This window comes from Acanthochromis polyacanthus, chromosome 3 (assembly GCF_021347895.1).
Source record: "Acanthochromis polyacanthus isolate Apoly-LR-REF ecotype Palm Island chromosome 3, KAUST_Apoly_ChrSc, whole genome shotgun sequence".
NCBI lineage: Eukaryota > Metazoa > Chordata > Actinopteri > Pomacentridae > Acanthochromis > Acanthochromis polyacanthus.
Window position 1 is genome coordinate 4245391 of NC_067115.1, and position 15030 is coordinate 4260420.

Here is a 15030-nt window from a genome sequence, read left to right on the forward strand (position 1 = left end):
TTAACCTGCAGGAGTATCACTTTGTGGACCAAATTTCACGCTACTCTAACCAACAGGTGTTGACAGAATTCCTTTGAAGATTTCCTTTGAAGCCACAAATGTCAATGTTGCCAAAGAACAAAAGTCCAGTGGTGGAGTGGGTTGTCCACTAATCACAAGGTTGGCAGTTCAAAAGGCACAGTACAAGAGCAGACCATTAATCGAAGTCGTGAGGTTTCTTCTTCTGGGCACCACGAATGAAACTAAATTTGGCTGCAACCCTTGCAATAGTGAGTGTGATTGTTTGTCTGTATATGCAGCCCTGTGACAGACTGGTGACCTGTCCAGGGTGTCCCCTGCCTTCGCCCGAGTCAGCTGGGATAGGCTCCAGCACCCCCCATGACCCTAGTGAGGATAAAGCGGTGTATAGAGAATGGATGGATGGAACCCTTGCAATAGTTGATATTTCAGCCTAAACCAGCAGAAAGATTTTTATTTGAACAAGTGTACTGAAGTTTGTTTTTTAACACTGTCAAAATCTCATGGAAATTGGAACTGGCATACTCTACTAAAAATGTACATCTAACAAAAAAGAGACAGATGAAAGAAACTTCATGAGCCAATCACCCATCCATCCATCATCTATACAGCGCTTAATCCTCATTAAGGTTGCAGGGGGAATGGAGTCTATCCCAGCTGATTTAGGGTGAAGGCAGGAGACACCCTGGACAGGTCACCAGTCTATCACAGGGCTACACAGAGAGACAAACAAGCACACCTACAGACAATTTAGAATTACCAATTAACCTCAGCATGTTTTGGACTCATGCATGCAGAGGGAGAACATGCAAACTCCACACAGAAAGATCCCAAGCCTAGGCCGTGAACCGGGGATCTTCTAGCTGCAAGGCGACATAAGTGCTAACCACCAAGCATCCATGAGCAAATCCACTGAATTAAAATCTTTGTAAAGTTGCTGATTGTTCCCTCCACTGTCAGAAGCTGAATTACCAAACAGCCAGTATGGGCAACTGTCAGAGGACTGTTAAGGGCTGCCTACTAACACTTGTTAACAACAGTGGTAATGGTGGTGTCATTTTCACAAGCAGCTTTGGTGGGATGTCAATCATAATTTGCTTGTTCATGAGACTGAAATGATGCACTCTGAGACAAAGAGAGGAAACCAAGTGAGACAAATAACGTTATGAAATGTTATCAGTGGGAGGTTACGCATCAACTGACAGTTCAGCTCAGCCGAACGCCAAGAAATGCTGTGCGTGTGGGCAGATCAGCAGTCACGAAACAACACGGTCTTCGGTAAATTTATGAGTAATGTATTATTTCTGTATCAAAGATCACACTTTGTGCATCGTCTCTGCTGAATACTGTCTCCATGTAAACACACACACACATGCACACACACACACACACACACACACACACACACACACACACACACACACACACACACACACACACACACACACACACACACACACACACACACACACACGTGTCTGAATCAGACGGCAAAGACACTGAGAATCTAGTCTGACTACAGCAAAGTGAAACTGAGCGAAATACCTTTGTGTGGGAGTGGAAGTGTGCCTGTGTGTTAGTGTGATGAAGTCTGAATACAACTGCAACGCACATACACACACACACAAATGTTGTCATAGCCATTTTATTAGTTTATCCACCTATTTCACAATATCAAAGAAGATCCATGAAGATGCAAATAAGGACAAGCGCAACACTGTCACAGCCATCAACAACCAAAAACAAGAGAGAGAAGAAGAAGAAAGAGACGGAGAAGAAAACATAAAAACATTTGACTATTTTTTTGGGCCTGAAAGCCCAGGCAGGCACTTTACAACAAGGTGTCAGATCATATGTGGGGCTGATGTCTTGAGGTAATAAGTGAACAGAAGCACTGACTGTATCTTGACCACAGTTCATTTTGCTGCACAGTGTTGACTGGTTACATTTTTAGTGTAGTTGGCCAAAGTGAGAATCAAACCCTCAGCCCTCACAGTGTGTCTGGCTTCCTCCACCTTCTGTTCCTGTGATGTCCACTGTGAACACGAAGCAAGACATTCGGCACATCCCATCTGTTTTGTTGTTGCGAGCAAAGATGCAAATCAGATGCTGAACATCGGAGGAATGCTGTCATTTCACGGAGCATATTCAAAAGAAAAGTCGCAATCTAATCCCAAGAATGTGATGCAGAGAGCATCAGAGTTTCAGGTGATCAGTCTATCTGAAGCCACACCTGGCTCAAGCAAAACTCTGTCATTGCAGTAGCTATAGAAGAAAATCCTCTATTAAAATCAGTATCAGCATACATGTTGTCGTCTATGCACTGAACATAATGCAGAATAGGATGCTTAGGCTAATTTAGAACTGATAGTTTGTTCAGCAGAGCAGAACATCCTCCATTGCTTACAATACTCAGCACTGTCTGCAGCACATGTAGCAGAGTATGTATCACAGCTGAGCAGACGGTGGTGCGGAGTCCATTGAAAGTGCTTTGTCTTTATGATTGGTTTGTATTTGTAGTTGTGAAATACGCTGCTGGAGAGTTAACAAGTGATTATTAATTATTTTTCCTTTTCAATATAACTTACTGAATGTATAAATATATGTATATGTACAAAAAATATCTGCCACGGTGCTGTTATCAGAGTGTTTTTTTGTTTGCCTTCAATTAGTGTCCGCATTGGCCCCAAATATCCAGTGTTGGTCAGACTCTACATTGCAATGAGACAGTTATCCTCAGGTACTTTTTTTTACTTGTATGACAAACACATCTTGATTCTGTCATTAATTTGCAGTCTAACTATTATTAAATACAGATTATATTAACACCAAAGTGGTAAATGTGACAAATAGCTATAAAGGTCGACTATAAAGAAACTGTGCTGTAAAATTAAAAAATTAAAAAAAACATTTCATTCAAGGGAAATGTCAAGAAGCCTTTTGAAATGATTTTGCTTATGCTGAATATTTTACTAACTGTCTCTGTAATGGATATCCACTATTAGACTCTTTCTGATATAAATGTTTGCATGATGTATACATGGCATTAGATGTTTTTTGGAACAAAGAAGACGGATAATATAGTTTTTGCTGTTTATGACAAAAAAAATGGCATCGGACTCTAATTCAGTTTTCTTTCTATTTATGTGTTTGCTTTGTTGTGCTTTACTTTGCGAAAATAGTAACAGAAGCAGGGATTTACAGTCACCTAACGATAGCAGATCCAGACGCTTCTGTGTGGGTCGACTCCAAATTGTCAGTGTGTGCTTGTTGGTAAAAGAAATTCTTTTCAGGCTGTTCCTCTGCACAGAGCCAGCTATTACATACACATCATTATCTATTCATCATGGAATCTTCAGACTTGCCCCTCGCTGTCTGTGAGGACATTTTTGACCAAAAACACATCGCTAAAGTGTGTTGTGAGGCAGTCTGGGGGACACAAACAATGTAATTTGCATGTTTAGTTGTTGGGGTTTTTTTGACAAGAAATGTGAAAACACTCATGCAAACACACTTAAATTCCATCTGGTTTACATTCAAGGGTACAACGGTTTTATCATCATTATATCAGTGTCTGATTGGTGCTTAGTTAGACATGAAATGTTTATTCCAGAGGTCCGTTGAGAGTGCTGCTTTGTCTACGTTACAAAGCAAAATGCTGCCGCTTTGCTTAGTGAGGTGTGTGAGAGGCTACAGCAGGGGGAGCAGACTGGTACAGAGCAACACTAGCAGAGGTACATTACACATTATACATTTATAAGACCACTGTTTTACCAGATCATGGTATGCAATATAGAAAACTTAAGAGCACACAGACGTTATTCAACAGGATCATATACAGTTAAAATTGAACAAAAACTCGTTTTGTTTCCCATTGAGTGATAAAATGAATATTACCACAAGAGCATCTCAGAAATCAGTTGTAGCATTTAAAACAACCAACTGGACACAAGATGAGCAAAGACAGAATTTTGTGTCACTTTGTTGTAAAACGACAAAACCCTTAGATACAGCATCAGTAAAGGTTATTTCTATGACTGTATTCAAACCCATCAAGGCCCTTTGCCTGAAATAATCATGTATGGTTAACTGGTCCAACAGACTATTCCCTTAAACAGAAAGTGGCACCAGATCCGATCGGTAGTCTATTATTTAGTGTCTCCATTGAAACTGTTCATGCCAGACGTTGATCGCCCCATGCAGCCTTCACTAAGGTGATTCTGTGACTAAACTCACTGTATCTCACTGCAGAAGTAAACACATGAGTGTGGACACCAACACAAAGAACAAAACAGATACACCACTCTTAACGACTTAATAGCGCCATCTTTCAGTCCACCGGCAAGCTTCCCACCCAGGAACAAGTAAATATACTGTAAACTCCAATTTGATACGACTTTAAACTCCTGAATGGACTCCTAAATTGCCCTATCAAACACGACCGCCCTTGGTCGACCTCTCCCAGTCACCCTTCACTGTTTGGGGTTGGAGGGGCTGGACCTCTGAGCAGCATGGCATGGGTCCAGGGACTCCTTGGTGGCTCCGCCGTAGACATCCACGTCATGGTCGGTCCAGGGGGCGATGTTCCCCAGAGCTGAGGAGCTGCACTCAGCCAGGGCAGCCACCTCTGCAGGTTTCAGCACCCGGTCCCACAGGTTGAACTGGGAAAGCTCACCAACCAGGGCCTGGGAGGCATCAAAACGCCCGCCCAACGTATCCTTGGAAAGAAGAGTTGGTACAAACAAAAGGGTTGGATGTCAGCATGCTAACATGAACAGTCAAGGCATTAGCGAGACAACGGGGTGACACTGGAACTGTTTTGTTTTCATCTGTGAAATAGTTTCTACCATTTTTTAATCTGTTTTCAGTTTACTCATCTAATCTTCATGGTTCTTCAGGTGCAGTGGAGATGTGCAATAATATCTTAGTTTCTGCAGTTGGTGACAAAAGCTTGAGTCATCAGGGGCTGTGCTTAGCTTTCTGGGAAGTCCTGTATAAATCATGTCTAATCTTATCTTATCTTATATGGAACTTAATTAAAAGCGGCACAATGAAACCGTTGCCGTCTCTGCACTAAGATGTGTCTGACTGTTCTTTGCAATAACACCCTTAAAAATGACAACAAGCCTGATGCTGTAAAAACTTGAGAATGAGTCAAGAAGAGACGGCAAATAAACACTCTAACAGATGTCAAGGAGACATCGCAGGCAGATTGTGATAAAAGGTAACCATGATAAGAGTTACGCTCCAACCAACTCAAGCTACTTCTCCTCAAGCAGTAATTACTAAGAATGTCAATACATATTTGTGAACAAAAAAAACACCTAACGAGAAAAAACGCATTGGTAGAGTAAAGCAAGAAATGGCTCAACGAGCTATTTTGAACATTTATCGAACTTGTGGTTGAAATCTCTACTCAGTACTTGCCCTTACAAATGTGAAAACATTTACATCTCAGCAAGTACATAAAGGGATGAGAACGTTTTGATGACCACTGAGTAAGAAAGAAGGATACATCTTCAATACAGCAGCTTGATTACTGCACTGTTGCTTGGATTAATGCAAAAGTACATTAAAATTAGTAGACTGTCTGATTCCAAAACGCATCATAACACAACAGGTGAACTATACTGGCAAGCTTTCCTGTCTGAAATATAAGAAAATGTAGCTTAAAACGCCCACAGAAATCTTGTGTTTGGGCGATTCCTCCCACACAACATTATAAATGTTTTTCCTGTTCAGGGCACCTTTATGAGAGGGATGTCCTGGGTTATTCCCGACAACACCTAGTCAACACAACAGCAATTTATCAGTCACCCTCAGTGGAGAATAGTAAGGGCTTGCTCTTTCGACAAAATCTGTCCATTAAATCAAGCCTTGTTGCATCAGTGCATCATCGTGGTGAATTGGAGTCCCAGCTCTGCTTTTTATCCTTTATGCAAGGACGATGGGCTGCACAATGAGCTCTGGGTCGTTCTTTAGACACCAGGGAGGAGGGATAATGTCAGATTTCATAAGGGTTATGTAACGCAGTTGTCTCGCTAATGAAGAAGGGAGGCAGCCCAGTGTGAGGATAAACACCATTAGGTTTCAGCCTGTTCATGTGTGACAAGCTAATGAAAGTTCCTTAAAATAGCCCTTCTCATCTCCCTACGTCTATCTATCCTATTCATCCATCAACCCTCCCTTCCTTTATCTGTCCATTATCCTTGCTGCTGCCATTTGTCTGTCGATCCATCTAATAATCCATCCATCTTTTTTTATCTATCCATTCATCCATCCTTCCAACATGCGTTAACCTCTCGGGCTGTTTGTCATCCATGCATCCACCCATCAGTTCACTGATCAGTCCATCCTTTCATCCATTTTAAACTATTCATCCACTCATATGTTAGTTTGTCCATCCATCCATCCATCCATCCATCCATCCATCCATCCATTTCTACACTTTTATTTAGCAGATGCTTTTATCCAAGCCTAGATACATCTGAGAGTAGATAGAACACAAACAAGGATCGAGTCAGGAGAAAACAACCTGGATAAAATAAATTCATGTGTGATAAGGCCTTGGTGCCTACAGGCAGTGCGGGAGGTAACAGGAATCTTTTTTTAATTCTTTTTTTTTTGCAGTCTTTCAAGGGTAAAGGTGTTCAGTGAAGAGCTGGTCTTTAGTCATGTCTTAAAGCATCATTTGTTTTGTTCATGCGTTCATTTGTCCATGGGCTATTCTTTCATTAATTTGTCCATCCATCCATCCATCCATCAATCTCACCTGCTCCTGTCCCAGTATGAGCACACCCCCAGGTTTGATGGGATGCCAGGCAGCCAGTCCCTCTCCCCTGCCCTTCATCTTGCCCCCCTGGTAGGCCTTCCACACCCCGTCCCTCAGGGTCCAGCTGACACAGATGTGCTGCCACTCGTCCTGCGGTGGAGATAGAGGCAGCTGCGCCACCTGCAAGTCATAGAGCACAGCGGCTACGGTTATAGACCCGCCTGTAGAAAGTGAGTGGGTGTTCTCACGTCCAGTAACCTGTCACACACCAAGCTTGCATTATGATTGGTTATTGGAGCAGTGTGGGTAGTAATGTGAGCAGAGGGTGCACTGATGGTTTATGTCAGCAGAACTGCACCCAGCGGACAGTCCAAACCTTCCTTCAACCACAGCAAACCTTCACTCCTCTCTGCCTCTGGAACAACACACACTATAAAAGGTAAACACCGGTGCACTGTATGAAACAACAGCTGCAAAAAGCTTGCCTCTGTGCCACTTCTGCTTAATAACACATATTTGCTGTGGGTCCCACCACTACAAATGTGAGAAAATAAACAGAGGACATGGGTTTCTCATGCACTCAGAACTGTATTCGAAAAAATTCAGTAGATTACACACAAAGTGATTTACTGCTGTCTATGATTAGGTTTTTTTCTAGAAGCATCTTTGTTTTTTTAATGCACTGTCTCGTTTCCTTTCTTATTCAAAGTTTTAAAATATTAATGTGTTATTCAGGGGCACATCTGCTTTGGTTCTATTTTGGTAGCAGGGATCTTTCTTTATTTTCTTCTTTTTTTCTCATCAAATGGCTGGTGAAGAGAAGGTCGGCACACATGAAACACCTTAGGCTACAGGCTTTACTATAGATTTTCAGTTTCAAGCTTTTTCACCGCTAGTCTGCTGCAAAACATGTTTTCATTGCACATTTTAATCAATGGATCACAGCGAGCCACCCGCCAGCCTGTAGAGTACATCATAATAAGCTGTTTTGGCAGTCTATTTTGCCTGAGTAATTACAAGGAAACCTGAAGGGTACAAAATATCCATGCTTGTCGTCTGAGGGAGCCATTAATTTCCACATAAAATGTTCTTTATTGCACTTCACTTTGTACAGCCTCTCTAAATTGATCTCACAGCCAGTAATTTATGGTCCCAACCCCCAGGTATAAGAGCAGCTACAAGAAAAGCGTTCTTACCTTGTCGTTGATGAGCAGCTCCACAGGATTGTGGACTCCCTGTAGCAGCACCAGCTCATTGGGCTGACCCGGCACAGAGTAGGAGAACGGGGTCCCGATGCCTCCTTCTTTGGCCTTGAGCCATACGCAGGCAGTGAAGGCGTACATCTCAGTTATCTCTTTCCTGACCAGGCCGTACATGTAGTTGGTCCTCATGGGGAAGGACAGCACGAAGCCGTCAGGGAACGACGGTTCAGTCAGCGCTTTGGAGGCACAGATAAAGGAGATAAAGAGAAACAGTCAGGCAGCGAGGGGGAGTTATGAGGCAGGCGGAGAGAGAAAATGGGAAGGGATGATGCCTTAATGGCCAATTTATACAAGGACACTGGTGTTTCTCTTTTCTCTTGTCCCTGTCAGTCCGTGCACGCACGCACGCACGCACGCACGCACGCACGCACGCACGCACGCACGCACGCACGCACACACACACACACACAAAGTGCCTGGCAAGAGCTCAAGTGTTACACTTAATGATCAGCCTCTCTAACTGGAGGCCACACTGCAGCTCTTAAAGCAGAGAAGATTTAGAGACAGTTGGGAAGGTTGGGAGAATGACAACGCTAAAAAGGGAATAGAGAAGTTCTTTTTCTTCCCTTATTACCTTCCTCCTGGCACCTCACTCCCATATTAGCAGACATCTCTTACTTCTTTCCCCTGTACTTTTCACCTACAGTTACCTTGATCTTCCATGGGAGAAATTTCAGGAAGAGCTACCAACATCAAGGTGACATTTCCAAACCGCATCTCCGCCAGCCATAAAGTGAGAATCGTTCATATAAATTCTTATGAGGATGATGAGTTAAAGTTTGCAAGTGATTTCGGGTAATTCCCTTTTCATTTAATTTTAGCTGTATCATTTTTATTTTCAGCTCCTGTCCCTATTTGACATTTCAAACTCTTCAGCACTCATTAATCATCCTATTTTCATCTACAGCGTATTCTCTGCTGCTGTGATGACCTAGTTCCACCCACAGTGCTTGTTAAACTTTCATTTCAGGCTTCTCTTGCAACGCTCTCATGTACGTCAGCTCGGTGATGCAATTGTTTCACTCCCCTTGGGCCTTAGTCTATCCATGCATCTCTTTCTTTTATTTGCCTAGCCACCACCCCGTGCATTTGCCCTCCTCCTCTTCATGCCCCGGACTCACTGTGTTCCAGCTCAGTGACGCGGTGGTTGACGGTATCGATCCCCTGGTTGATCTTCTCATGTTGGCCCTGTGTCTCCTTTCTCATGGCCTGACGCTCCTTTTCCAGCATCTTTATTTTTCTCTCCAGCTCTCCCTCCAGGTCCTCCACCCTCCAGGTGCCCTTTCCACGCCCAGGGGAACCCTTGGCGGGAGGCCTGGGGGCAGGTGAGGCAGGGGAGGCTGGGGAAGCGGGACGGCGGGCCCCTGGGGCAGCGCCGGCAGGTGGGGAGGAAGCACTGCCGGTGGGTGGAGCTGGAGCTCTGCCGGTGTTACCAGGAGGGCTGCTGCTGCTGCTGCTGCTGCTGCTGCTGCTGCTGCTGCTGCTGCTGCTGCTGCTGCTGCTTGTTGCACCAACGGATGTGTCGGAAAGGTTCAAGGCAGCAGGACCGATCTCTGCCTGCACAACGAAAACAAAAAAATGAAGTCTGAGATCAAATTGTTTAAACAATCACAAAGGGAGAACATGCCGCAGAAAAGCATCTAATTCTAGCAGATCTAGCAGCAAAGACTAAAAGACTGTCTTGTGTTCAGGTGGCATTAAAAATTCAATAGCACAGTTTCTTTTTAAAGGAAACAAATAATCATAATGTTTTTGCTTTTATACACTCTGAAACATTTCAACAACAGATGATTATGTGAATTTATTTTCTTTTTTTACAGATATTTATGGACCCCAGAAGATGAATCGCATGCTTTTTCCTCTAGTGCTACCAAGAAAACTTAGCTTTTTCTTGGCTCCAGCTGTTGTAGTTTTACTTGATTTTTTTTTTTCGCTTCAACCTTTAAATTCTAAATTTATTCTTACTGGGTTTACTATTTTATGAATTTTACCTTTTTATTCATTCCATTGTCATTCCTATGCCAGTTTCTTCGCTTTTATAAATGTTTAATTTTGTGACTGACTGAATGAATAAATGAATGAACTGTGTATCGTCCCATCTTGTTTAAGCCGTGGGTTACAAAAATACTCATGATTTTAAAGAGAACTTAGCTATCCCATGTTTTGTACTGTCAGCTAGACAGTGTCAATTTTTTCTGTGAAAATCTTGTTTATATACTGATGTATTTTGGTTTCTTGTTTTAGAGTTAATGCTACCAATCATCTGATGTGTATCGACTAATACAGGTACAGTTAGCCTTCTGAGCTTCACAACAATCCTGTTTAAATGTGTTGTGTGTTCAGCTGCTTGTACATGCACTCTGACAATATAGCTGCATTTACTGAAATTTGGAGCTGGAATAAACTTTACTGGGGCAGCTGCAGGGACGGACAATGACATTTGAGGGTTTTCTGTGTGTGGATGGACTAGAAAAGGGAAGACAGTTAGAGTTTGGCAGCATCATGATTACTTTTGGTAGCTGTGGAGGAGGCTGTTGTGGTTGTTTTTATAGACATTATTATTATTATGTTGAGCTTTTCTTTGGATTATCAGCTGGCGTGGTTTTAAAGTGACCCTCCTTTCCTATATTCCATTATTGTGATTTCTTGCTTGCACTGATTGATCGTGAGCTTGTGTGACATGCTGTATCTGTAGACCTTCCTGTGAATTTGGATTTTACGACTTAAATTTCCCATTTTACTTTGTCAGTATAAGCTTTTAATCGCTTTTGTCACACATCTGCCCTGATTCACATCAAAAGATCAGAAGCTTGACTTAATATTTTGATGTTTAATTGGATCTAAGCTTCTGAACCTTCTTTTTTTCGATTAAATTAATAACACTACAACATCCTGGGCTTCGTCTTTCTTACACAGAGCTGTCTAGGTATATATGACCAATAATCATTTTGAATACACTGATTTTTTTTAAAGGTTGTTTACGTTGCTTCTTCTTGGGAGCACAGAGCCTTCAGCAATGCTAATAAATCACAGGCGAGGGATCGATATAACAGCTGAAAGCAGCTTTGTGGTCCACACATGCTGACGAAATCACAATCAGGAAGATCTAACAGCAAAATGCAGGAAAATATCAAATCTTTCCCTGCTTATCACATGGACTTTTTTGAATTTTTGTTATAGGCAGGTAACCCTAAAGAAAACACTGAACATAAACGCAATAAGTAGAGCCCGTTCCCGTCTTTATTGTAGCACAAACATGGCCACTATTCATTTTAGTTATAGTGGTGGTATTGAACTGGAACGAGGCTGCGGGAGGAGGAGAGAAATGACAAAGCAGCACCACAGTGAGACCTGTTGTGTTGTGATATTAGTTGCCTCACAGTGTCAATATCAGTATGCGGAGCATAAGTTGAAAAAATAAGGTGTTAGAGAAGCAGCAGTAAAGAGAGAGAGAGAGCTGTTAGTGTGGATGAGGTGGCTGTGAGGGCGATATATAATACCAAGAGAGATGCTGAGGCAGGACTGGATCCAGACGTCCAGGGATATAAATTCACACTGACGGAGACAACCTTGTATCTGACTGTGCTTGGAGAGGGCTGGCAGTGATGCAGCAGTGGTTGTGTGGGTGTGTGTGTGTGTGTATGTGTGTGTGTGGTTATAAGAAAGCCTATATCTCAATCTCAGCACACACACACCCACATCCTGGCCCCCTCCTCCTCCTCCACCACCACCACCACCCTCTTTCCTGTCCAGCTAGCTTCATCTTTTATTTATGTCTCTCCTGCTGCTGGATGCGGAGGTAGAGGGTAGAGGAGGCTGACATGACGAGGGGGATGCAGGGGAGTGTGAGGGCCAGCAGCAGGAAAGATTTCCCCTGGGGAGGGTACGCAAAACATGAGGGGGCTTGTGTCACGAGTCACTCAGAGGAGAGGCAAGGTGAAGATAAAAGGAGGGGAGAATAAAGGAGAGGGAGGGTGTGAGAGAAGACCAGAGCACCTAAGATGAGGATCACTGAGGCCACAGCTCAGGCCCAGGACCTGCTCTGACATTATGTCTGCTACAGCTTTGACACTTCTAGTCTGAATATTTCATTTTTGTCAATCATTATTCCTCCAATTTATTCCAAAGAGAACTTAAATTGGCACTGGAACACCTGACTGTTACATGGACCACACATGGGTCTAATTTAAACCGGAAAACTGACTATGGCTGAATAACTTGGGTATCTGTCCAAATCTCCTGCTGTCAGACAAATCTCAAACAGACGGATAAACAGCAAGAACAACGGGCTTTGCTAAAGTTTGAGTAACATGTGCTCAGTATCTCTCTGCTCACCTCTAGTTTCTCTATGCGGTCCTTCAGGTCCATGATTGCCCGGGCCAGTTCCTCCACGGCCCGCGCCGTCTGCAGCTGCGCCGCGGCGGAGGAGCTCACATCATCCCCGGCCATGACGCGGCGGTTCCCGCTCCAGACCCCGATGCTCCGCTCCGGGACGCTCCTCTCGTCCTCCAGACCGCTTTCACACTCGCTTAGCTTCCCGGTCAGCTCCCGGATGGTCCTCTGGTCCATGAGTATCTGATCGTTCTGCTGTAGGACCATCTGCCGGAGCTCCTCGGCGGTGGTCCGGAGGTCTTCATCCCCGTTTCCGTACAGCGGCTCATCCGCCTGCTGCTGCTGCTGCTGCTGCTGCTGCTGCTGCTGCTGCCGCCGCTGCCTCAGCTCTTTGGTCTTACATTCTCCGACCGGGACAGGAGTGCAGATGAGTCGGCTGAAGCTGAACTGTTTGGCCGTTCCTCCCCCTGTTTGCTCCCCGAGGTTGAGCTCGTTCAGAGTGGGAACCTCCAGGCCGATTCCTCCCAGCCCGTTCCCTCCATCGTACGACTCGGCGCCGTGCAGAGCGCCCAGCGGTCCGGCGTGAGCCACCGATCCCGGCTCCAGCGGCTCCAGCAGCGTCTCCGATGCCAGGGTACCGTTGTCGCTGAGAGGCGCGGCGCGTTTTCGGGGATAAACGCTGGCGATGATGCAGATGGCCGCTCCGAGGAAGGCCAGAGCGCCCGCTCCAACAAGAACCACCACGAACTTCATTGTGACTGTGAAGACAGATGGAGACAGATTACGGCTCATGGAGGGATGCCACACACAAACCTGCACATAAAAGACGCATTCGCCTCGGAGTCTAAAACTGAGAGCAGCATCACTCCGTAGGCAGCAAGTAGGAAGACCACACAACACAATCACGATCTCTCCTGGTCAGATGATCCACGTTAGTCTCAGTCTGACCTCCTGTGAAAACCACCAGAGCTGTAGTTTGGGTGAAATGTGACACTTACACACAGCAGACTGACGGCTGTTTGCCAGGCGCTGCTGCTGTTGTCCTCTCGCTGCTGTCGCGCTGTCTGGACCACGGATGCCGCCGCTCTGTCTCCGTGTTGCTAAGCTGCTCTACCCTGTGCGTTACCATGGGGACCGCTGGAGAGGAGGAGCGAGGTACTGGGCATGCGTTAGCCAGAGCAGAGGTGAACCTCCAACAGCAGCAGCAGCGAACAAACAACAATGTGTGTGTGTGTGTGTGTGTGTGTGTGTGTGTGTGTGTGTGTGTGTGTGTGTGTGTGTGTGTGTGTGTGTGTGTGTGTGTGTGTGTGTGTGTGTGTGTGTGTGTGAGTGAGTGAGTGAGTGAGAGAGAGAGAGAGATTGGAGAAGGTTAGTGAACACAATGAAAGAAATGTGGAGTGTATGTGTGATTGTCTGTGTGCATTGCATGTTGAGTAGTTTTATATGTCTTGTCATGAGAATAAAGACATTTCATCACATTTTGCTTTACAGAGACGTCGCGCTTGAAATTTGGGTTATCACAAAACCATCAACTAAAGAAATCATCGGTCTTGAAAAAGTAATTTAAAAAGGGCTACACACAAATGATTTGTCACAATTCAATGCCTTGCATTTAAATACACTGTCTGGCAGACAATAACATCCATAATGATGTAGGAGTGGGACAAAGATAATACAATAGAACAGAATAGAAGAAGGAAAACCAAAAACAGATGTAGGAGCTTAAGCTCTCTGATGTTTTGACTGAAGAGGAGGAAGAACACGTCTTCCCCAAGAGGCAGTCCCAACTAAAGCTCACCACTGACGCCAACAGAGCTGATCTGGCCCTGACACTGTAGTCCTCTGTGGCTTGTTCAGCAAACTAACATTCAATGAAAAGCTTTTCTTCACCGAGTAGGCGAAACACTTGTAGGGAATAGAAACATGTTGACTAGCTTAATGCAGGATGGATCTACTTTAGATAGATAGATAGATAGATAGATAGATAGATAGATAGATAGATAGATAGATAGATAGATAGATAGATAGATAGATAGATAGATAGATAGATAGATAGATAGATAGATAGATAGATAGATAGATAGATAGATAGATAGATAGATAGATAGATAGATAGATAGATAGATAGATAGATAGATAGATAGATAGATAGATAGATAGATAGATAGATAGATAGATAGATAGATAGATAGATAGATAGATAGATAGATAGATAGATAGATAGATAGATAGATAGATAGATAGATAGATAGATAGATAGATAGATAGATAGATAGATAGATAGATAGATAGATAGATAGATAGATAGATAGATAGATAGATAGATAGATAGATAGATAGATAGATAGATAGATAGATAGATAGATAGATAGATAGATAGATAGATAGATAGATAGATAGATAGATAGATAGATAGATAGATAGATAGATAGATAGATAGATAGATAGATAGATAGATAGATAGATAGATAGATAGATAGATAGATAGATAGATAGATAGATAGATAGATAGATAGATAGATAGATAGATAGATAGATGGATGGATGGATAGATAGATGGATGGATGGATAGATGGATAGAGTGATTCAAAGAACACAGATTCAAGAGATGGAGAGTTTTTGTATTGGCATGATCCCTTTATAGAC

General features: G+C 43.6%; 1 protein-coding gene across 1 annotated transcript; it reads right to left on the reverse strand.

The window, feature by feature from the left end:
• Positions 1-1647: 1647 nt before the first annotated feature.
• On the reverse strand, positions 1648-13546 carry nptxrb (neuronal pentraxin receptor b). Its single transcript, XM_051945245.1, has 6 exons — positions 13383-13546; positions 12388-13142; positions 9174-9609; positions 7987-8228; positions 6791-6970; positions 1648-4736 (listed from the first exon to the last, which is right to left on the reverse strand). Exons 2-6 carry the CDS (start codon positions 13135-13137, stop codon positions 4491-4493), a joined length of 1854 nt encoding a protein of 617 aa, XP_051801205.1. The 5' UTR covers positions 13138-13142; positions 13383-13546; the 3' UTR covers positions 1648-4490.
• Positions 13547-15030: the final 1484 nt, after the last annotated feature.